The sequence below is a fragment of the Bombus terrestris genome, chromosome 13 (assembly GCF_910591885.1).
Source record: "Bombus terrestris chromosome 13, iyBomTerr1.2, whole genome shotgun sequence".
In the NCBI taxonomy this organism is placed as follows: domain Eukaryota; kingdom Metazoa; phylum Arthropoda; class Insecta; order Hymenoptera; family Apidae; genus Bombus; species Bombus terrestris.
The window spans coordinates 10,601,021-10,627,461 of record NC_063281.1 but is presented as its reverse complement, the minus strand read 5'-3'; the positions used below and the strand labels follow the sequence as shown (position 1 = coordinate 10,627,461).

The 26,441-nt window shown below is 32.1% G+C and overlaps 2 protein-coding genes across 6 annotated transcripts; both read left to right on the top strand.

Moving 5' to 3' along the window:
* The first annotated feature begins 149 nt into the window (after positions 1–149).
* Positions 150–18,136, top strand: LOC100642418 (receptor-type tyrosine-protein phosphatase delta). Its single transcript, XM_020866249.2, has 30 exons — positions 150–858; positions 929–1,081; positions 1,155–1,414; positions 1,497–1,734; positions 1,811–2,170; positions 2,248–2,517; positions 2,590–2,733; positions 2,792–2,910; positions 2,987–3,170; positions 3,253–3,314; positions 3,572–3,776; positions 3,851–3,969; positions 4,034–4,226; positions 4,302–4,601; positions 4,709–4,950; positions 5,017–5,628; positions 5,742–6,013; positions 6,083–6,383; positions 6,746–6,833; positions 6,923–6,999; positions 7,082–7,213; positions 7,519–7,659; positions 7,745–7,942; positions 8,013–8,209; positions 16,607–16,713; positions 16,790–17,004; positions 17,076–17,201; positions 17,455–17,609; positions 17,696–17,831; positions 17,919–18,136. Exons 1-30 carry the CDS (start codon positions 675–677, stop codon positions 17,991–17,993), a joined length of 5,865 nt encoding a protein of 1,954 aa, XP_020721908.2. The 5' UTR covers positions 150–674; the 3' UTR covers positions 17,994–18,136.
* Positions 18,137–18,969: 833 nt separating this feature from the next.
* Positions 18,970–25,765, top strand: LOC105666424 (probable inactive tRNA-specific adenosine deaminase-like protein 3). 5 transcript variants are annotated; one of them, XM_048411341.1, is made up of 3 exons: positions 18,979–19,194; positions 20,930–24,105; positions 24,378–25,765. In XM_048411341.1, exon 2 carries the CDS (start codon positions 21,359–21,361, stop codon positions 22,628–22,630), a length of 1,272 nt encoding a protein of 423 aa, XP_048267298.1. In that variant the 5' UTR covers positions 18,979–19,194; positions 20,930–21,358; the 3' UTR covers positions 22,631–24,105; positions 24,378–25,765. The 5 variants fall into 5 exon arrangements, 4 of the variants coding, with proteins under 4 accessions (XP_048267298.1, XP_048267296.1, XP_048267297.1 ...); XM_048411339.1 differs by lacking the exon at positions 18,979–19,194 and adding an exon at positions 19,230–20,366 and having other exon boundaries at positions 21,354–24,105; XM_048411340.1 differs by lacking the exon at positions 18,979–19,194 and adding an exon at positions 19,230–20,366 and having other exon boundaries at positions 21,354–24,164.
* The last annotated feature ends 676 nt before the right edge of the window (positions 25,766–26,441 follow it).

Here is a 26,441-nt window from a genome sequence, read left to right as displayed (position 1 = left end):
GCTGACGAAGAAACGATAAAACGAAAAATAATCAGTCTATTCACGACGAGAAAAGTAGTCGAATCTGACTTCTCTATACGGTCTATCTCTCCTTGCAATTATAATAATATCGCTGCTTAGCATTGATAGTAGGGCAATTTAAAAAATGCAAAAAGAAGAGGCTTCTTAAAGTTTATATTTTTGAAAATACCAAATACAGTCCTTATTATTTACTATAATTGCACTCTGACGCGAAACTGATGGAATTATAAATATATCGTTTTGCATGATAAGACTAGCAACATAATGTAAACGGTCGTATTCAATAAAAGCAAAGAAAAACTTGCGAGTCCTGTCATAGTATTAATAAACTAAAATTATTAGTAACCAAGCAGCGATATGTAGGTACATTTATCTCATTACATCCGCTATAGTCAGAAGTTATCGTACGAGTCCAGTTATTATCGCAATATCACCAACAGGAAGATGAGTTACTTCGTCCTTCTCAAAATCTTATATTTCAAACGGTCCAAACACAGCAGTGGTTCGTTGTAACAGATACACTAACGACGCGAAAGTGACAGTGTCGAACGTTTATTTCCTATACTATGAGGTGTGATTTTAAAATTTCGTTTCACTAAAGAAGAAAAACGGAAAATTATTTCACCAGTTTGAATAACACGTAACGATCTACGATGAATGTGTTAGCCTTATCGTACCTCATGGTACAAGCAGTTGCCATTTGTGGATGGTCGATACAGGAGCCAATTCTCATATACCAGGATGAAGAAGGGAATAGGAAACTAATGTGCGTGTCAGAGGATGATGGTCGCGGTTTATACTGGAACATAGATAGTGACATATCTGATAGTACATCTAGTAAGTTTCCAACGACAGTGTATTGAACAAAAGTCGCAGTTACTTTATAATATTTGGCATATACGTACAGAGTTCCAATTTCACAATACGTACAAAGGAAGGGAGATAGATTGTGATCTAACTTCGTATGATAGTTGCTTGTTAACGTGGAAGACCGAAGGTTGGCATCTAACAGATTCCAAAGAAACACCCATGAGTCCGGTGTTTGATCGTCAATGGGAAGGTTCGATCCGATAGTTTCAACGTAAATTAGTTAATACTACTTAACGAGCTTAAATTACTGACTAAACTTTTAGATTTCAGAGAGTACGGTCATTTTTATACACCACACAATGTCCATTCGATCACTGAATTTCAAAGTTCGGGAGCTTTTGTATTTTCTCTCCGTGGTTGTAAAACGTACTTTACGATACTACTATGTCACTCTGCAAATTACAAGAAAGATCTATGTTATAAGATATCTTTCTCAGATCTTGAAACGATAATCACTTTTATAACAACGGAATGTACAGTGGGTTCGTTCAGCTGTGATAAGGAAACATACCACACAGTGATAGTAATTTATTATGCATATTTATTCAGTATCACGATTCCTTCTTATGAATAATTATAGCGTAATTATATTCTTTGCTGCATAGGGTCCAACATGTTTCTCTGATAAGTGGAATACATATATTCTTAAGTGGACTACAAATGATACAAAAATTGCTATAAACTTTTATACTACGACAGATAAGGAGACCAAAATTGTGGAGAATTATCCAATTATTAAATTAAATTTGGATTACCGTCACGATAATAAAGTGCGAGATCCAGCTATTTCCTATCACTTATTTTTAATAAGTGGTGAAAATATGCATTTTCGATTTCATTTATGTTAGTCGGCTCACCTTGATTAATCAGAATTAATCGATGAATAGAAAATATCTACGACCGTGTAATTTTATTTTAGACAATTTTCTCCATACAACCGATTCAAAAGCAATTTTAACGAGTCCTACTTTACATCTGGACACAGCGAATATTTGTATAGAAATGATAGTTGGCCTGTGTAGGGAATGTCAAATGGAAATAGCATTAGTCAAATCATCTAACGAAAGTAACAAGGAAAGTTTAGAAACAATCGATGGATTTATTCATAGATGGGTAGATGATAGCTATAAATTTCCCATATGGCAATATATTCGAATTAACAAGACTGTTTCTTCCGATATTGGTAGACTTGTAAAACTGAAACTAATACCAAAACTTAGGCAGAAAAGTCAGAGACCATTGTGGGCTATGAGAAATGTTCGCATGTGTCCTCCAGTAGGTACGTCTGTGTCATGTTCGACAAAATGTCAATAATATGAATATTAAATTTAAATTACCATCGCATCTTGTTCATAGATGCTATACGATATAGTGTAATCGATAATTTCAAATCATTCGTTCCTAAAAAACTGTGTCAAAAACTGATACCTTACACGCCGAACTCCTTGCTGAGCACAAAGGATCTCGTAGAGAATTTGCATTGTCCCGAGGGCAAGGTGGGGCCCTATTGTTCTATAAGCTGCCAACATCATTTAAACGTCAGCGTGGACTGCAAAGGAATTAAAATTTGCAACGCAACGAATTGTGAATGTCCACTAGGATTTTTGGGGAGCAATTGCGAAGCTAGTAAAGACTACGCATTGTAACAAGGATAAGTAACGAGAGACGGCAATTTTTCTTAACGGATTTTATTTGCAGAATGTCCCATCGGTCAGTATGGATATAACTGCAAGGAAACCTGTGGTTTGTGTTCTGCAGGCAATTGCAGTTTTATAACGGGACACTGTAAATCTGGTTGCGATAATTCCATACGATATCATGTGCCACCCTTCTGTAAAATAGGTAAGCGATTGATATTCGCAATGTGGCAACGATATAAATACCAATGAATTCGTTTAAGCCGTAGACTATCCTCCACCACCTAACATCGAATTTGTCAATGAAACAACCGTGCGTGCGACTCTGCCAGTGCCAGAGATGCACAAATTGATAATTTCTAAATATCGATTTGCTATATGGGTAATTAGAATGGTTTCGAATATACTACGCTTTCGTTTCAATTTAAGATAGGAAAGTAGTATTTTGTTTCTGTTAGAAAGAGGGACAGACTCATCCGATTGGAAACTATACCAAGATATTTAACGATACATCAACGATGGTTGGCTACACCGATGACTTAGAACCCGGCGTTTCTTACAGAATTTCTTGTTCACTGTACGTTAACGACGATTCCACGCCTATAACCGGTGGATGGAAGAATTTCACAACACGTTGCATTTGTGAGCTATCGTTGAATTTAATACACCCTCTCCTCAACAATTATCGATTCAACAATAGATAATAAATCGTGAAATGTTTCAGGGGCTCCCACATTCGACATAGAAATAAGGAATACTAGTTTCGTATTGAAGAACCATCGAGAAGTAACGTATAATATTAATTGTATAATATTTTAGCTGCTTCTGGAACAAAGAAATGTTTCCAGCAAAATTACGTTTTCACAGGATTTTTTTACATCTGTGAATTCTCTGTTCGATTCAACGAATTTTTATTGGAAACATTTTTTTTTCTTAAGCTATCAGATTGAATAAAAATATCATGTCATCCAGCGTATATGTGGATCAACTAACTGACAAGTATACTCCATTGATTGAAAATGTCTTGTATTACTGATTCTTAGGAAACGTTGTATCCTTGCCCAAATAGTACACAGCATTACGACTACCTACTGACAATAAGAAAAGGACTGAAACAAATTGATAAAGGAAAGCTACCCGATTTGCCCTACGAATTTACAAAACTGACACCTGATACTAGTTACGAAATTACAATCTGGTATGAATCGGAGCTTCTTTTTGCACGAGTGATTCAGACCTCTGACGGAGGTAATTACAGTAATTTCTTCGATTTCATTCCTTTCACGCTATTGCTTCTATGATATCTCTATTTACATCAATAGTACCGTCACAAGTAAGGAATGTTAAAAAGACATTGTTATCAAACAAGGAAGTGGCACTGAAATGGGATCCTCCTCTATACGCAAATGGGATTATAAGGAAATACGAAGTCGTGTTACAGGTAACTAAAAGACGCAATTCTAGGTAATTAAAGACCAATTAGCAATGTGATAATATGTTTCGAGGTCCAAACGTACTTCGGCTGTGAAAATTTGAAAATTCAATCGCTTAAAAAAGATACTGTTTCTGCCTCTACTACGTCCACCAATATCACGTTCTCTAATCTGACTTCTTACGCGCGTTATGTTGGAAAAATAACAGCCTACACTTTTTATCGTGGCCTAGAAACGCAAGTCGAGTTCTCCACGAATCAGTCGGGTAAAAGAAACGTGCTATTTCTGACGAATTTCAAATTTTTCAGTTGCAAAGATAACGGCAGCCTTTCACTTTCAGTCACTCCAAGTGCGGTGTACAGCAATTTAAGATTTCAAGATTATACATTGACATGGGATGCCCCGATAGATTGCACTACCATTTCCGGCCCTATCATCGCAAAGATTCTAGTCATTGGTATTAGCAAAGCGGTATCGAACTTCACAACCACGGAGCAAACTGTGAAATACTCCCTCAACTTGGAACATACGTTATATGGTGACGAAATGTACGAAGCGCGAATTTACGCTATCAGAAATTACACTGTAGAATACAACGGATTGCATTATGAGAAGCTCGTATTTATTACTCCACCGAAAGGTTAGTTTATCGCGTTTCCACAAAGCTTAACTTAAATTTTGCGCACCAACATTTCGTCCTAACAGTATCTTCAAATAATATTAATAATCAAGATTAATTTCAAATAGCCCCGCCGTCCGTAAAGCAATTAGAAATCTATGAAATCGACTGGAAATCGAAGAACGTGCACTTAAGGTGGCTAAAACTAGAACCACCGACTAATGGAGAAATACGACATTACATAGTAAGCGTTTGTCGTACGAATTGCGAGGTCAAATTGAAGATACTGCCAACGGAGTATTGCAAACTGTGGGATAAATACATCTGCGCAATCATCGATCAGTCCCATCAACTAGCTGATTCCATTACCGTATGCAGAGATGCCACCTGTTGCTCTGTGAATAATCTCGACGCGATAACAACTAATATGTTTTAGGTTTCGGCTGTGAATGTAAATGTGTCAACTCCTAGCCCCTTATCATCCGTATCGATTATGTGGAACGAGATTAAGCCAGAAGCGCCGGAAATTATCGTCGAAGCTCTCGAGAAAGGAGCGGTGAATCTGACCTGGTCCCACCCTTGGAAAACAAATGGGCGTATCCAGAAATTCGTGATAAGCGCGGAAATGACATCGTCCGATCTGAGAATGCTAATTAAACGATCGCAAAAAAGCACGCTCTATGAATATCATATCGTAGAATATGAATTACAGTACAACAAGAAACTGCATCTATTGCCCTCGTCTACTTACAAAATTTCCATTCGAGCTGTTACGAATACAGAGACGTATGGCGAGAGAAAAGTGATAGACGTGAATACGTCTTTAGCCATGCGATTCGAGAGAGAGTTAACGATGGAAGTGTCTAACGCAGACTCGACGATCTTGTTGCACATTCCTGCCGTTCTGAACGACACACGCCGCAGTATAACAAACGTTGTTGTAAAAGGTTCACAGGCTTGTCAAAGTTACGTAGAATTGAGTCCATATATACGTCGGAAAGCGGATATCAAATCTAACGAGATCGCGTGGTATGCCGCCAGGTTTTCCGTAAGTATTCCACCGTTTTATCGCAATGCTTCTTTCGTCTCCGTAAAACCAATCACACGTACAATCGTACTAAAACGTATTTTTCGTCGAACAAACTTTCACTGGCGCAACAGACCGACGAGTTTTCCAATAAAGAATTCACGATAGGAGATAACAAGCTTTACGGTAATGTTACAAATTGTCCACTAAAGCCACTCGAGTCCTACGTAATAGTTGTTATTGTATTACCCGAAGAAGGATGGACGAACGATCAGATTCTAGTCGTAAAAACAACGTCGATTTATATCCGTGAAGTACCGAAGCGATACGACGAGGCGTGGCTTATTGCTATCATCGCGATATTTCTTGCCATTGGGATTTTAGAAATCTTCCGAGTTTGTCGAAGGTATGATCAACTTTTCTCCCGATATTTACGGACAGATTTATTATTTGCAATTTGTCGCGTTCCTCTTAGAAGACGAAGGAAATCTTTGAAGAGGCTTATCGTACAAGAGAAAATATCCTTCGTACAAAAAACCGGAAATCTCGATATAGAGTCAATGTCGTTGGGCTCTAAACAATTTTCGACTAATACGCTCGCTTCGAATGCTAAACACTGTATATCGCGTGGAAGCACACCTTGCGGTGACGGCGACACGGTGCATATCATCGACACTGATCACAGAGAAGAACAAATGTCTCTGATAAAGGTGGAGGACTTGGAGGACTACGTGAAGCGGGCGATAGATTCTGGATTGCTCGATAGACAATTCGATGTAAGTCTTTCGATATTTTAGATGATTTACGATGATTCTCATTAATATTCAGACAGCGCGATTTTCAAGGCATTATTGCTCTATTGCTTACAACAGTTTTATTGAATTAATCACGACACCTCTCCTAGTTGATAGAAACATACGTTTTATAATATTTATTTAACACGTGTAGTGTTTTAAATGACAATTCATAAAGTAAATAAGGATGAAATTTAAAGTACCAAAAATATTTGAACAACGAGTAAGTTACATCGGATTTGCATTAATTTTATGTCGAACATCATGGTGCCCGAATATTAATAAAAATCACTGTATAAGAAACGTAACAAATATCGTAAAGATATGTTTAAATTGCGAGGAAGATGCTTCCAAGAGGTCAAACGAGTCCGTCCGAGTACGGCATGTTACCGCAGAACAAACCGAAGAATCGATACGGAAATCTCATAGCATGTACGTAAACTGTTCCGACATGTTTAACCAAGCTAAATATTTAACTGTTTAACTGAGCTAAAATGCTAATTAATGCTGGTATTCTACAGACGATGCAAATCGGGTGATACTGGAAAAACTTCCAGACGATCCTTATTCGGATTATATTAACGCCACTTACATCAAGGTAGCAAGTTTTGATAAGATAAAAACGCATGATTTTACCTTGATAAAAAATTCTAACGATAAACATTGAATTATTGCACAAGGGCTGCAAAGAGAAGTTTTACATAGCTACGCAAGGTCCAAAGCCGAACACGGTCATCGATTTCTGGAGAATGATCTGGCAAAAAGAAAGCTACATAATTTGCATGGTTACGAACTTATCCGAAGAAGGAAAGGTAAGATGTGCCAGAACTGGAAGGCAGTCTGTGACACACGAAGACTACACATGGAAAATACGACGAGTCCACTTTTGTTGATTTTTTGGCTTTCGTTTTTTTTTTTTAGTGGCTAAAGATCAAATTAGAACTGTTCCAAATTTAATATTTTTTTTTTTTAGTAAAATTAAGAGCGAATCCTAATGATAGAATTTATTGATCACTAAGACTTTGTACATTTACATAATAATAACTTGTTCCCTCCCTTTTCCTTCAATTACAAATCATATCCATTTCAACATGCTCCATGTCATAAATTCCCACAGACAAAATGCGAACAGTATTGGCCTGACACTGGAAAAAGGAAAACGTATGGCGATATAACTGTTTTGAACGCAAGGCAGGATGTGTTCGCACATTTTACATTTCGTACTCTATACGTGACGTATAGAGACGAAACCCGTAAGGTAACAAACGATACTCAACGAAAAGATCGATATCTTAGAAATCTATATCTCGTTGAAATATTTTCGAACGATGTTTAACAATTAGATCCAGCACTTGCACTACACAACATGGCCAGATCATGACATACCGTTGTCCACACATTCTATGGTAACATATCTAAAGAAACTCTTGATAACACCACCCGGAAATGGACCAGTGGTGGTCCACTGCAGCGCAGGGGTCGGAAGAACTGGAATTGTAATTTTATGCGACATTTGCCTTCGTCGTGCGAGCGCAGAAGGGGTAAAATATCTTTCAAGAATATTCTCGAACCTGTCGGAAGCTGAGCAATATTTTTGAAAAATATTTTCAGTCTGTAGACGTGTTTGCCGAAATGAAAGCTCTCAGGTCTCAACGGCCCAATATGGTAAACAACAAGCAACAGTATTTATTTGCCCATTTAGTGCTCGTCGAATGTCTACTTTGTTCTTCAACATCTTTACCATGCGACGAATCTCTACCACTCAAAATTAAGAAAGTTAAAGAACAACTGGTGACTCAACGAGACAGGTATTTTTCAGGGTCTATGTTTGCTACAATCCAAAGTAAAATAGTTATGGTACAAAAATTCACATTTAAGTTGGTTTAAATGATTTTGGTCTGAAATAACCATTAAAAATGATTCAGACCTTTTTCATTGCTGGTAAACGGTATTTTAGTATTGGTAACAGAAATTATTTTTGACCATTATGAATATTTGAATATTTTTATATTTGAATATTTGAATATTTCTATATTTGAATATTTTTAACCATTATCGATGAATATTTGAATATTTGAATATTTCTATATTTGAATATTTTTAACCATTATCGATGAATATTTGAATATTTGAATATTTCTATATTTGAATATTTTTAACCATTATCGATGAATATTTGAATATTTGAATATTTCTATATTTGAATATTTTTAACCATTATCGATGAATATTTGAATATTTGAATATTTCTATATTTGAATATTTTTAATCATTATCGATGAATATTTGAATATTTGAATATTTCTATATTTGAATATTTTTAATCATTATCGATGAATATTTGAATATTTGAATATTTCTATATTTGAATATTTTTAACCATTATCGATGAATATTTGAATATTTGAATATTTCTATATTTGAATATTTTTAACCATTATCGATGAATATTTGAATATTTGAATATTTCTATATTTGAATATTTTTAATCATTATCGATGAATATTTGAATATTTGAATATTTCTATATTTGAATATTTTTAATCATTATCGATGAATATTTGAATATTTGAATATTTCTATATTTGAATATTTTTAACCATTATCGATGAATATTTCGAATATTTGAATATTTCTATATTTGAATATTTTTAACCATTATCGATGAATATTTGAATATTTGAATATTTCTATATTTGAATATTTTTAACCATTATCGATGAATATTTGAATATTTGAATATTTCTATATTTGAATATTTTTAACCATTATCGATGAATATTTGAATATTTGAATATTTCTATATTTGAATATTTTTAATCATTATCGATGAATATTTGAATATTTGAATATTTCTATATTTGAATATTTTTAACCATTATCGATGAATATTTGAATATTTGAATATTTCTATATTTGAATATTTTTAACCATTATCGATGAATATTTGAATATTTGAATATTTCTATATTTGAATATTTTTAACCATTATCGATGAATATTTGAATATTTGAATATTTCTATATTTGAATATTTTTAATCATTATCGATGAATATTTGAATATTTGAATATTTCTATATTTGTATATTTTTAACCATTATCGATGAATATTTGAATATTTGAATATTTCTATATTTGAATATTTTTAACCATTATCGATGAATATTTGAATATTTGAATATTTCTATATTTGAATATTTTTAATCATTATCGATGAATATTTGAATATTTGAATATTTCTATATTTGAATATTTTTAATCATTATCGATGAATATTTGAATATTTGAATATTTCTATATTTGAATATTTTTAACCATTATCGATGAATATTTGAATATTTGAATATTTCTATATTTGAATATTTTTAACCATTATCGATGAATATTTGAATATTTGAATATTTCTATATTTGTATATTTTTAATCATTATCGATGAATATTTGAATATTTGAATATTTCTATATTTGAATATTTTTAACCATTATCGATGAATATTTGAATATTTGAATATTTCTATATTTGAATATTTTTAACCATTATCGATGAATATTTGAATATTTGAATATTTCTATATTTGAATATTTTTAATCATTATCGATGAATATTTGAATATTTGAATATTTCTATATTTGAATATTTTTAACCATTATCGATGAATATTTGAATATTTGAATATTTCTATATTTGAATATTTTTAACCATTATCGATGAATATTTGAATATTTGAATATTTCTATATTTGAATATTTTTAACCATTATCGATGAATATTTGAATATTTCTATATTTGAATATTTTTAACCATTATCGATGAATATTTGAATATTTGAATATTTCTATATTTGAATATTTTTAATCATTATCGATGAATATTTGAATATTTGAATATTTCTATATTTGTATATTTTTAACCATTATCGATGAATATTTGAATATTTGAATATTTCTATATTTGAATATTTTTAATCATTATCGATGAATATTTGAATATTTGAATATTTCTATATTTGTATATTTTTAACCATTATCGATGAATATTTGAATATTAGAATATTTCTATATTTGAATATTTTTAATCATTATCGATGAATATTTGAATATTTGAATATTTCTATATTTGAATATTTTTAACCATTATCGATGAATATTTGAATATTTGAATATTTCTATATTTGAATATTTTTAACCATTATCGATGAATATTTGAATATTTGAATATTTCTATATTTGAATATTTTTAACCATTATCGATGAATATTTGAATATTTGAATATTTCTATATTTGAATATTTTTAACCATTATCGATGAATATTTGAATATTTGAATATTTCTATATTTGAATATTTTTAATCATTATCGATGAATATTTGAATATTTGAATATTTCTATATTTGAATATTTTTAATCATTATCGATGAATATTTGAATATTTGAATATTTCTATATTTGAATATTTTTAACCATTATCGATGAATATTTCGAATATTTGAATATTTCTATATTTGAATATTTTTAACCATTATCGATGAATATTTGAATATTTGAATATTTCTATATTTGAATATTTTTAATCATTATCGATGAATATTTGAATATTTGAATATTTCTATATTTGAATATTTTTAACCATTATCGATGAATATTTGAATATTTGAATATTTCTATATTTGAATATTTTTAACCATTATCGATGAATATTTGAATATTTGAATATTTCTATATTTGAATATTTTTAACCATTATCGATGAATATTTGAATATTTCTATATTTGAATATTTTTAACCATTATCGATGAATATTTGAATATTTGAATATTTCTATATTTGAATATTTTTAATCATTATCGATGAATATTTGAATATTTGAATATTTCTATATTTGAATATTTTTAACCATTATCGATGAATATTTGAATATTTGAATATTTCTATATTTGAATATTTTTAATCATTATCGATGAATATTTGAATATTTGAATATTTCTATATTTGTATATTTTTAACCATTATCGATGAATATTTGAATATTTGAATATTTCTATATTTGAATATTTTTAACCATTATCGATGAATATTTGAATATTTGAATATTTCTATATTTGAATATTTTTAATCATTATCGATGAATATTTGAATATTAGAATATTTCTATATTTGAATATTTTTAATCATTATCGATGAATATTTGAATATTTGAATATTTCTATATTTGAATATTTTTAACCATTATCGATGAATATTTGAATATTTGAATATTTCTATATTTGAATATTTTTAACCATTATCGATGAATATTTGAATATTTGAATATTTCTATATTTGAATATTTTTAACCATTATCGATGAATATTTGAATATTTGAATATTTCTATATTTGAATATTTTTAACCATTATCGATGAATATTTGAATATTTGAATATTTCTATATTTGAATATTTTTAATCATTATCGATGAATATTTGAATATTTGAATATTTCTATATTTGAATATTTTTAATCATTATCGATGAATATTTGAATATTTGAATATTTCTATATTTGAATATTTTTAACCATTATCGATGAATATTTCGAATATTTGAATATTTCTATATTTGAATATTTTTAACCATTATCGATGAATATTTGAATATTTGAATATTTCTATATTTGAATATTTTTAATCATTATCGATGAATATTTGAATATTTGAATATTTCTATATTTGAATATTTTTAACCATTATCGATGAATATTTGAATATTTGAATATTTCTATATTTGTATATTTTTAATCATTATCGATGAATATTTGAATATTTGAATATTTCTATATTTGAATATTTTTAACCATTATCGATGAATATTTGAATATTTGAATATTTCTATATTTGAATATTTTTAACCATTATCGATGAATATTTGAATATTTGAATATTTCTATATTTGTATATTTTTAACCATTATCGATGAATATTTGAATATTTGAATATTTCTATATTTGAATATTTTTAACCATTATCGATGAATATTTGAATATTTGAATATTTCTATATTTGAATATTTTTAATCATTATCGATGAATATTTGAATATTTGAATATTTCTATATTTGTATATTTTTAACCATTATCGATGAATATTTGAATATTTGAATATTTCTATATTTGAATATTTTTAATCATTATCGATGAATATTTGAATATTTGAATATTTCTATATTTGTATATTTTTAACCATTATCGATGAATATTTGAATATTAGAATATTTCTATATTTGAATATTTTTAATCATTATCGATGAATATTTGAATATTTGAATATTTCTATATTTGAATATTTTTAACCATTATCGATGAATATTTGAATATTTGAATATTTCTATATTTGAATATTTTTAACCATTATCGATGAATATTTGAATATTTGAATATTTCTATATTTGAATATTTTTAACCATTATCGATGAATATTTGAATATTTGAATATTTCTATATTTGAATATTTTTAATCATTATCGATGAATATTTGAATATTTGAATATTTCTATATTTGAATATTTTTAACCATTATCGATGAATATTTGAATATTTGAATATTTCTATATTTGAATATTTTTAATCATTATCGATGAATATTTGAATATTTGAATATTTCTATATTTGTATATTTTTAACCATTATCGATGAATATTTGAATATTTGAATATTTCTATATTTGAATATTTTTAACCATTATCGATGAATATTTGAATATTTGAATATTTCTATATTTGAATATTTTTAATCATTATCGATGAATATTTGAATATTAGAATATTTTTATATTTGAATATTTTTAATCATTATCGATGAATATTTGAATATTTGAATATTTCTATATTTGAATATTTTTAACCATTATCGATGAATATTTGAATATTTGAATATTTCTATATTTGAATATTTTTAACCATTATCGATGAATATTTGAATATTTGAATATTTCTATATTTGAATATTTTTAACCATTATCGATGAATATTTGAATATTTGAATATTTCTATATTTGAATATTTTTAACCATTATCGATGAATATTTGAATATTTGAATATTTCTATATTTGAATATTTTTAATCATTATCGATGAATATTTGAATATTTGAATATTTCTATATTTGAATATTTTTAATCATTATCGATGAATATTTGAATATTTGAATATTTCTATATTTGAATATTTTTAACCATTATCGATGAATATTTCGAATATTTGAATATTTCTATATTTGAATATTTTTAACCATTATCGATGAATATTTGAATATTTGAATATTTCTATATTTGAATATTTTTAATCATTATCGATGAATATTTGAATATTTGAATATTTCTATATTTGAATATTTTTAACCATTATCGATGAATATTTGAATATTTGAATATTTCTATATTTGAATATTTTTAATCATTATCGATGAATATTTGAATATTTGAATATTTCTATATTTGAATATTTTTAATCATTATCGATGAATATTTGAATATTTGAATATTTCTATATTTGTATATTTTTAACCATTATCGATGAATATTTGAATATTAGAATATTTCTATATTTGAATATTTTTAATCATTATCGATGAATATTTGAATATTTGAATATTTCTATATTTGTATATTTTTAACCATTATCGATGAATATTTGAATATTAGAATATTTCTATATTTGAATATTTTTAATCATTATCGATGAATATTTGAATATTTGAATATTTCTATATTTGAATATTTTTAATCATTATCGATGAATATTTGAATATTTGAATATTTCTATATTTGAATATTTTTAATCATTATCGATGAATATTTGAATATTTGAATATTTCTATATTTGAATATTTTTAATCATTATCGATGAATATTTGAATATTTGAATATTTCTATATTTGTATATTTTTAACCATTATCGATGAATATTTGAATATTAGAATATTTCTATATTTGAATATTTTTAATCATTATCGATGAATATTTGAATATTTGAATATTTCTATATTTGAATATTTTTAACCATTATCGATGAATATTTGAATATTTGAATATTTCTATATTTGAATATTTTTAACCATTATCGATGAATATTTGAATATTTGAATATTTCTATATTTGAATATTTTTAACCATTATCGATGAATATTTGAATATTTGAATATTTCTATATTTGAATATTTTTAATCATTATCGATGAATATTTGAATATTTGAATATTTCTATATTTGAATATTTTTAACCATTATCGATGAATATTTGAATATTTGAATATTTCTATATTTGAATATTTTTAATCATTATCGATGAATATTTGAATATTTGAATATTTCTATATTTGTATATTTTTAACCATTATCGATGAATATTTGAATATTTGAATATTTCTATATTTGAATATTTTTAACCATTATCGATGAATATTTGAATATTTGAATATTTCTATATTTGAATATTTTTAATCATTATCGATGAATATTTGAATATTAGAATATTTTTATATTTGAATATTTTTAATCATTATCGATGAATATTTGAATATTTGAATATTTCTATATTTGAATATTTTTAATCATTATCGATGAATATTTGAATATTTGAATATTTCTATATTTGAATATTTTTAACCATTATCGATGAATATTTGAATATTTGAATATTTCTATATTTGAATATTTTTAACCATTATCGATGAATATTTGAATATTTGAATATTTCTATATTTGAATATTTTTAACCATTATCGATGAATATTTGAATATTTGAATATTTCTATATTTGAATATTTTTAATCATTATCGATGAATATTTGAATATTTGAATATTTCTATATTTGAATATTTTTAACCATTATCGATGAATATTTGAATATTTGAATATTTCTATATTTGAATATTTTTAATCATTATCGATGAATATTTGAATATTTGAATATTTCTATATTTGTATATTTTTAACCATTATCGATGAATATTTGAATATTTGAATATTTCTATATTTGAATATTTTTAACCATTATCGATGAATATTTGAATATTTGAATATTTCTATATTTGAATATTTTTAATCATTATCGATGAATATTTGAATATTAGAATATTTTTATATTTGAATATTTTTAATCATTATCGATGAATATTTGAATATTTGAATATTTCTATATTTGAATATTTTTAACCATTATCGATGAATATTTGAATATTTGAATATTTCTATATTTGAATATTTTTAACCATTATCGATGAATATTTGAATATTTGAATATTTCTATATTTGAATATTTTTAACCATTATCGATGAATATTTGAATATTTGAATATTTCTATATTTGAATATTTTTAACCATTATCGATGAATATTTGAATATTTGAATATTTCTATATTTGAATATTTTTAATCATTATCGATGAATATTTGAATATTTGAATATTTCTATATTTGAATATTTTTAATCATTATCGATGAATATTTGAATATTTGAATATTTCTATATTTGAATATTTTTAACCATTATCGATGAATATTTCGAATATTTGAATATTTCTATATTTGAATATTTTTAACCATTATCGATGAATATTTGAATATTTGAATATTTCTATATTTGAATATTTTTAATCATTATCGATGAATATTTGAATATTTGAATATTTCTATATTTGAATATTTTTAACCATTATCGATGAATATTTGAATATTTGAATATTTCTATATTTGAATATTTTTAATCATTATCGATGAATATTTGAATATTTGAATATTTCTATATTTGAATATTTTTAATCATTATCGATGAATATTTGAATATTTGAATATTTCTATATTTGAATATTTTTAACCATTATCGATGAATATTTGAATATTTGAATATTTCTATATTTGAATATTTTTAACCATTATCGATGAATATTTGAATATTTGAATATTTCTATATTTGAATATTTTTAACCATTATCGATGATAAGGTTTTATATTGTTATCGATAACCATTATAGATAATTTAAAGCGAACATTGTATAATGAAAATCTTTTTCATCTTGATTTCGAGCATCTTTAATAACATTAATGAACAATTCATGTTTCGTTCTACTTAAAACGATAGCTAAAAATTTTATTAAAAATACACAAAACCTAATCGAACACTGATTTAAAAAGGTGAATAAACGTTGTGCATAAAAAGATATTGTAAAAACAGTTTAGAGAAAATGGCCTGGCACGACAAAGTCCTTCGATCACCGGTTAATCAAACATTGCTGTCGGAACGCAATCTTGCCAAAAGGAGATTCCCAGAGTTACTTCCAGGTTTGGAATAATTTCATCGCCTTTTATTCATTTCCATATTTTCTTAACGCATGACAACGCGACAATTCCTTCACAGCGAAAGACAACAGAGTGTATTTAAAAAGATATCCACCGACAGATGAGAACAGCGATTACATATCCGCTGTTTATGTGGACGGTGTAAGATTACAGAATCAATATATAGCTACGCAACTACCACTGCCTGGGACATTTAGCGATTTCTGGAGAATGGTAGCCGAGTATAAGGTGGAGCTAATCATCATGTTACAATCGCCAGATTTGGAAGATACGGTATACCATCGGACCGCTAAAAGGACACATGCGATTAGTCAGATGTTATATTGAAATTAACTCTTTTATAGACGTGCTGTCCCATTGTTAGAAACGGTGAATTTAAACCAGTACCATATATAAATATTCGAACGAAGGAACTCGATGAATTTGAGCACTACATATTGCAGAAGTTAACACTCGTCGATAATTCGGAGGTGAGTTACGATATTGTTTTTAAAATCTTCTATCTACCATCTAGGGATCATCCGTTGTTGAAGAACAACAGATAATTTCTTCACGGTATTTTCGCTTTCTTTTTGTTCGATTTAAAATAATTACACATTATTTCATAACAGTCTATGGTCATTATAAATAAAGAGATACTAGGTAGGATATCTTAATTAAGTTAAGAACGGTATAGCACTCGTCTGAAGCGAAATATATCAACTTGTACATCATCTCATTCAGAAACCTGCTATCGAACAAGAGATAACAATCTTGTGCTCCACGGAATGGCAACCTGGCAGAAACCGAGATCCACCTGAAACCATAGCGTTAGTGACATTGTGGCAAGCAGTGCAAAAAATGTTAAAAGGAGACGGACCTATCGCTGTTCTTTGCCAGTAAGGCTATGTCGAAACTTTATAAATATCTTTATACACATATGTCGATTATCGTGAAATGCGCTAAAGAATTTATTTGAAATTAGCGACGGCGTAACTGGCTGTGGACTTTACCTAGCCTTAAGTTTCCTTTTGGAGAGAATGACTATAGAAAAGGAATGCGACGTTTGTTTGGCAATTCGCGCGATTGGAACATTGAACCCCGATTTTATTAAATCTTCGGTAAAATTTATTAAAAAATTACTAAAGATTACTGTCTCTTGATGATGCTAAGATTGTAATGATATACAGTGTATATTTTTGTTCTAGGAACATATGAAATACCTGTACGATGCAGCCACGGTATATTTAAAGTACTTGGAAACCTATGCGAAGCGTGAATAGCCTTACCATTTAATCGAACACAGTAGATTCGATTTGTTACATAAATCAACTCGAGTAACTTCTACAAGTCGTAATCGCTTTCCTAACATGTGTATCGTTCAAACTATAAATTACATCATTGTGTAATTACTTAATACCAAAAAGTCCTGTCTTTTAATTTTCACATTTTCACATACTTTAGTGTCCAAGGCAAACGACTTTCGTTCTTACGAATGCTATCATGGTACATCATAATATACATCAATATCAATGACCTCGTCATAAAATGATTTCTTCCATACCGCAAATTACATATATCCTTTATTCAAAGAAGCATCTGCCTCTCGTTAAATAATCGCAATAAAATAATCGTAATTAATAAAAGTTCGACGGATACATTAAAACATCGATTTCAACAAACGTTTACAGAGAAAAAGATGACTGACAATTATTGAAAATGTACTTACAAAATTCGAGGAGTGAGAGTCACCTTTCACTAGAGGCCATTAATCTGCTTGAATTTGCATCGTGTGCAAAATATAACGATGACGCCATCATGCACGTTTTCGCGCCAAATTTCAGCTAGTCGAAACGTTCCGTTCCCGCCGATATTATAACACCGTCAGGTATAACATTCGAACTAAACGATAAAATAACAATCTCATAGTTTCTTTTCTATTTCAAATGCCACGTACATGGCGAATTATTCGATCAAATTAAAGTTTAATAATGCAAATTTCGGTTTTGACAATATATAGAATATAACGTAGAGATAACTTACATTTTACTCTGAATTCATTGATCTTGTGACAGGATTAGGAAAAATTATTCATTGTCTAGCTTGTCCTGGTGATAGTATCAGGTAAACAGTACGGAATATCGTAGAGAGAATGGGAAAATGTGAAAAAAAGAAGAAAGAAAATACGGAACGTGGTGTGGTCGTGCTTCCCTTCCTCCAGTCGGCAGCTTACACGAATGGTCGACAGAGGGTGCGTCGGTAGCGCCGATAACTCGTAATCACGAAAGGTATACGTCGCGCTGCTGTAAACGTCGATCTCCGCGGATATCTTCACGTGCGTTCTGTGCTATTTGTGTGTCGTTGTCTGAGTGTAAAGCATCGAGAGGTGTGCAAGGTGTGGCTAACAGAGATTTACCGGTTTATCGTTCCTGGAAAGAACCAGGCCGAAAGCAGTCGTTGGAACGTGTACTCTCACAGCAGCAGGTAAGAGATTTTCATCGTTTTTCAGTGTTGGTCGTGTAAATAATGTACGCGTGTGATCGTTTATCATGATCGTGTCGCTCTTTTGGTAATACGTCTCATCTTTCTCGATCAAGTCGATTTGTTTTGTTTGACAAGCGCGAAAGATGCGGAGCACGCGTGTCATGTCTCGATTCAAGGCCAGGGAAGACATATTGGCACGTGAACAGAACCCATTAAAAAATAGACCTCCCCGACCGAACGAAATCGCGACGTTTAAATCGACCATAAGTTGCTTTACAAGTTCGCATTAATTAAGTGGCCGTCTCATTCGTCCAGTGCATTCGCCTAGCGAGTTTACGTTTACGTGTGCTGCGTCACTCGAGCTTGCTTGTTGTTCCTTTTACGTTATATAAGGAACACGCTTTGCGCGAATGTGCCACCACCATCTTTGTTGACGTAACGAAGCGCGAAATTTAACTTATTTCTGTCGCCGACGAATACAACGCACACCACGAACACGATCTCCAAATCGTCTATACTTTGAATATTTTTCGATTTCTCTCGCCTTCTATACATTCGTTCAAAATATTTTCTGTGGAAGGAGACTATCGAGATAACGAATTAAATGAAATTCTTACACAACGTCTGGCTATAAATTACATATTCCTATGTGTATATTTTTCTTTCAACGTGTTTCAATAAAGCTCAGTCGTACGTCGCGTTCTTTCACCGAGATGCATAATAAAATTATCAGTCGTCTAATGATCATCTTTAACAATAACCTCGTATTCGCGACACGCTATTACGCTATGAACGTTTTATAATTTAATCTGTCCTGTCCACTCATTTATCCATTCACAGAACATCCGACCATGGCATATTTTCCTCCCGCTGGTCGGTTAATACGCTTTAAGATGTGACTTCCCAAGTAGCATTGTCGAATCACGTTTTCGATACTGATTGAACTCGTTTACCGATTACCGACCATAAACATATATTTATGTCGTATCAATTAAGAGTTCCCATCGATGTGATTTAAACTTTGTTCGGACAAAAGAGATTGCATTTTCAGTGAGTCTTTCATCGAGTACTGTCTCGTCTCGAGACCTATTTTACACGATATCTTGTCCGCCTGATAAAACGATACGATCCAAGGCGTTAACAAATGAAGATCACAGGAAAAAACTTGATAAGTACGTTCTTGTTCATTTTTTTATTTTAATTTCATCCTATGATTGAAAAGAATCTGCTAGGTCCAATGGTGGAAACTATTTAAAGATAACTGGTAGAATAATTTATTAATTATAAACTAATTATAAACTTTTTATTAAAAATCAAAGGTGTTAAGAATTTTAATATCTTTGGTATTTTATCACTGCTGCATATTTAATATTACGAACAGGATAGGAAAACATATGTGTAGCCTCGAAGCCGAATAGGAAAATAATTTTGATAGCATGAGATTGGATTTCAGAGCTGCTTTCTTATAAAGGATGGAAAATATGACTTATCGTGTTCTTCGCCTGTACTCTTCAAACATATTCCCCACTTGTCCTTCTCTTTTTTGTCAACCTCTCTCATAGTTTTATATCATTGTCCAACCCCCGTGGCAAATTCATGGATATTCCAAATAATTTGTTGGTCGTTCGATGGCCCAAACTGACGATTCGTGCCAGCAGTCATTGGACATGTCCACGAAAATCAGGCAACTATCGTACGATTTCACGACGGTCTCTCGTTACCGTTCCATCCGCAGGTTTCACGTTTAAACTGGCAAGCGATCGTCGCAGGATCGGGATGGCGTGGCAACAAAGACCTTATTCCTTCTGTTCGCGGATCGACGTCGCACAATTGCGTCTAACTCCGACAATCGATCCGACCGTGGCCCAACTTGACAGCAATTTAAAATCGCTTCTCCTCCTGTGAGCCGTACCAAGTGCACCGCCACAAACTATCATTCTCCCACGAGACGTTGTAGACCTTCTTCCGCTTCTTTTACCAGGCGTTATTATGCGGACGCGTTGCTACGTCTAATCATAGAATAAAAGAATAAGTAGTCGAATAAAACTTGAAACACACGAAACAGACGATCTATCGAAAAAAAGAACACCGAAGATAGAGAATTCGAAAAAACATCGATGAAGATGAACCGACGAAAAGTGAAAGCACCGTCTTTTCAGGAGAAATGGCGATCTCTTCGCCCAAATGCGCCAAGGGCAGCGAAATGGAAACGACGACAAGAAGTTGGATAGCGAGACCGATTTTAAACCACGACTTCATTGCTGATCTACCTCTTGAGCTTGTCTACGTGGGTTTACTTAAAAGGAAAGAGGACATCTCGATCGCGATTAAGAGTATCTCTTCCGTTCTGCCAGGTTTCCATCATCTGAAACGTTGCTCCTCAAACAAGTTGCTGTTGGCGCCAGTAGATTCTAGAAAATTATTAGCGGAAACGAAAGACTCCGAGGAATCCAAGGAAGAATTCACTTTGACTCAAGACAAACTGAAAATGATATTAACGGAAAGAGGATTTAACTTATCCTTATTGGAAGACGACTTTCGTACAGCGAAGGTGCCAGCGAGAGCAGCCAAAACGAAAGCACAAGCTGCGCGGGCCTCGAGCATTTGGCCTTTGAACTTTCATCCAGATCCTAACATCGAACAACTGGTCGATGGATCGGTTTTCACGGAACATCAATTGGTCCTTATAGAGAGGTACATGAACGTTGTGGTAGAGGCAGCCAGATTAGAAGCTGTCGGCGACTCGAATTGTAACGGCAGCGCGATGATCGTTGACCCAGTGGATGGAAGAATCCTTGCGGTCGCAGCCTCGAAAATCGATCGGCATCCAATGTGGCACGCAGCTATGTTGGCCGTAGATCTCGTTGCCAAACTTCAAGGTGGAGGAGCTTGGAAATTCGTGGAAAGATTGGAACAGAAGGGTACCGATGATTCGGAAACGTCTGAATCTCCCGCCGACAGAGACGCAGAAAGTAAAATGACCAAGGAAATGAGAATCAAGAGGAAATATATCGAAGAAGCTCCACTTTGCTATCCAGAAACGCTATCGAAAATTAGCCTTCCAAAGGAAGAATGTTTGCAATCTACTGAAATTCGACGAGGACGCAGGAATAACGGTTCAACGAAAACGATGGATTCTAGGACAATCGAACAGACTGAAGCGGCAGACACGAAAAAATGTGGTCCTTATTTATGTACAGGATACTGGACCTTCTTGTTAAGGGAGCCGTGTCCTCTTTGCGCTATGGCACTCTTGCACTCTAGGGTTTTAAGAATATTCTACGGTGTCCCAAATAGAAATACAGGCGTGTTAGGATCCAAGACGGTCTTGCATGCTGTACCAGGATTGAATCATCGATATCAAGTTTGGAGTGGCGTTCTGGAACAAGAATGTCGACAAGCGTTGCAAGAAATCGAGCACAGAAATATGAATTGACTCACACGGCGTATTCGTAATGATTAATGGCTATTTTCTAGCAAGCTATGATTCGCGGAACCATCTAACATTGTCGCTCTGTTACAGACATTTTGTACGTTTGAAGAATTAAAAACATTGAAGGAAATCCTGCACGTGTTTCGATACGATCCACCATGTACGATCATGATTTTTGTAACCTTTGGCAATGACGTTGGCGAAAGATCTCTATCCTTGGCACTGCCTCGTAGTAAGTTAGTAGAGTCGTGATGCAGTGATATCAATGTACCAACCGGTTTATAATTTCAATCAAAAGCAGACGACGCAGAAGATGTTACACGTGGTTCGGACGTGCGTTCGTCCATTATGAGGCAGATATATGTATGACCTTGGTGTCTTAGTATAATTTGCAGGAACAGAGGTCTCTACTCGTGGTTGATACTAGACTTCTTCGTCTATTCGACGAGTTAATACTTACGTCTGTTATACAATCACACGTTCCTAACCGAACAATCGTAAAAGTCGTTCTTTTTTTCCAATACATTCGCGTCGCTCGAATTAAACCTGATTAAATATCTCGATGATTTCCAGCCGAAGAATATAGAAACAACGTTGATGATTTTTTAACATCTCTTATGTTCAGCTTTTACAGATCGTACGATCGATAAATTTAGTATTTATAAGTGGCAATTACCTAGAAACAAGAATATTTACCTCGAAAAAAACACGATACATGTTCATCGATTAAGACGATTCTGTTTAGCGCATTACGTCATGTTTGGAAAAAAAAAAAAAAAAAGAAATAAATTGTCCATAGCTTCAGGGAACTATTTTAAACATCAAATCGAAATTATTAAGATAAATTACCACGGTATGCGCATTCCCTTGATCGCTTGCATAAGTGATCCTAGAAAGACGTTGAAAATAATTCCGTCGTCGACGCAAGTCTATTATTTCATATAGAGCGAATAGTTTGCCTGACGAACGAACAATCTTGTTCGTTGAAGGAGCGAAATACGCTTCACGGTAGCAAGAGACAAGGTCGCGAAGTAATTCACCGTCGGTGGTCGTTGATCTCGTAGGATCGGTCGAAACGTCGTCATAATAAGTTCCTCAGAGAGTTCCTTGCCGCAGTCGTGCGGATCACTCGGGCTTGACGTGCTAGTGTCGTTGATACGACGATACTCGTAGTTCTGCGGAGCTTTCCTGCACAAGACACGCACCGTTTAATTTGTGTGGAACCGAGTAGCGCGTATAACAATGACCTCGCGGATTAACTTCAATCAGCGAAACTTCAGACGTCTAACCCCGTTGAGCTGGCCAGCTTTGCTGAACGGATGTACGTGCAAAGATGCGGAGAACAACGTGGAAGACGCTTAGGAGAAAATGATGGTACAGAAAATTAGGAAACATGACGATTCGTTTGTCAGTCGACGAGCAGGATGAGTGGCGCTTCAACGTAACTTGGCTGCTGTGCTTTCCACGAAAAGCTATCGGTGGGCAAGATTTCGTCGTGTAAATCAGAATTAAGCTAAATAGCGATAAACGAGACACTGTTAGTATATCTTTCGATAAAAGTGACTTTCCTTTCTTTTTCTTTTTTTTTCTTTTTTTTTTCTTTTTTTTCTTTTTTTTTTAATGATTGGAATATACCGATCTTGTGTGTTCAGCGTATTCGATCGTGTACAGAGTCGACATTTATGGAAAGTTCCCTAGACGACTCGGCCAACACCTGTTCCGTGGACGTATATTGATTTTGTTGTTTCAGGTTCTACTTCTACGATATTAGTTTATCTCGTCGATTTTCTGGGACGAAGCTTAGCGGCACTCTGAACAACCTGAAAGTTTAAGGATTGCTGTCACAGATCAATCTGGAAGCTCGTTCGACGTAAAGGAAACACTCTGATAAATCATCTTCGTCTAATTCTCCGCAATCTCTGTGCAAACACATTTTCGCGTAGCTACAAGAAGCTCTAGTAACGATTAACAGTTGTTCCACGTCCTTCGTTGCACCGGCTGGCACGTGGCTTCGATAACGTTACCCAGAAGCGTATCGACATCCTCTCGTCGCTCAATCAACCTGTGATTGATTTAAGGGAAAAAAAAGAGAGAGAGACAGAGAAAGGAACTCCCTTTGCGTTCCTACGATCTCATTTTCGAAACGAAAACACACTTCGTCTAAAGACAGAGATAACATCTCGTGAAATAATTAATCCACGTGGCAAACAGTCATCTTTTACGACGCAACTGCTCGTCAAACCGATGTAAACGTCGTCATCGTCATCTGAAATAGCAGCGGAACTCGAGAGTCACCGGTGGAGAAAGCTTGGCCCGGGATTATTCGATTACAGAAAAGTTGGACGATATTCGCTCGTCAGATAGAAAAAGCAGAATAGGTCAGGTATTAATCGAAATTCGAATTCGCTACGTGACCAAATACGGGACGATTTTACGAGGTAAACCAAGTCACATTTTGCTCATCAGCACTGAGTGGTTCCAATTGACGGTCGGGTCGACCCTCCAGCGTAGACACTATTGGTCAGCCTTTTAATACCGGCGGTCGCGATTGGATCAGATACCCAGATCGTTCTTAGACAGAAGACATCGCTGGAGCATTCGCTTCAAAACTTTTAACGTCGTCAGTGTCGCGCAATTTGCTGTCCGTTGACGTTCGCAAGGGTAGAGATCCGAGAGACATTCGCGCGTTCAGTTTGTTTCAGTCGGTTTAAGTCGGTCAACGGGTAGCACCGAGCCTCATAAAGATAATCAAGCAGAAGAATACGACAGCGGCAATTGTATCAGGAGATCGAGGCATTTGGCCTGCATCGCACTCGATTTCAAAATAAGATTCGTTTATCGTCGATATTATCAGTGGAAATCAGACATCGATATTTTCGAAAAGAAAGACAAGGAAGCCAGACGAGTATAGTTTTGAATTTTGATAACGCGCGATAAACGTATCTCGAACGATATCCGAAGTCTTCCGCCAGTTGAATGGCTCAAATTTACTGGCTTTTACTCTTCGAAAGATCTTGATCGTTAGCATTTATCTTCAAGAGATAGCGAGGCGAAACATTCGGAAGAAAGAAAGAGGAGTTAATCCGTACGGAAGATTCGTGTTCTTAGTATCCAAGGAAGAAGACATTGCGGGGTGAATTGTTGGAAAAAATCGTCCTTGGTCCAGTGGAAAGGACTTTGAGAAACGTCGAGAAACGAAACACATTCGATTTGGTCTTAAGCCACGAAGCCTCGTCTTTTTCTTCCGGATCAAGTTTATCTTTCCGTCGGCATCATGGAACGAAGGATCCTGAAAATGTGGTGACGACGTGATAGGCGAAGGCCTTCGATTATCGAGACACTATCAAGTGGTGTGAGCCATAGTCGTTAGAAAGCAAACCGAAATATATTTTACGTGTCCAGTGACACTCGCTAAGAGCGACGATCGTTTTTAACGTATCAAAACGAAACGAATTCTTATTGAAGATAAAACAAAACGAAATTTCTGCCAGGAAAGCAACTTCTGATTTACGTTCTATTTTATCGAACTATATAGAAAGTGTCGGTCGAACGTACAGCTTGCAATTCGTAGAACTTTTCCATATCGAAGAACCGAGGATACGTTGAACGAGAGGAAGAGAAAGAGAGTAGCTAGCAGACTGTCTTTTCGCGAGACTTTAAAATTCTCAAGGAAAATAATAACAAGATGCGTTGCAGCCAAGGTGTGGCGATGGTATTCGAGGACGCGTTCGTCGTCTTTTCGCGGTTTCTGTCCCTCAAGTCGCGGGGTTGCGCACTCTTGGAAACGCACCGGCAACGCGAGACAACTGGCATC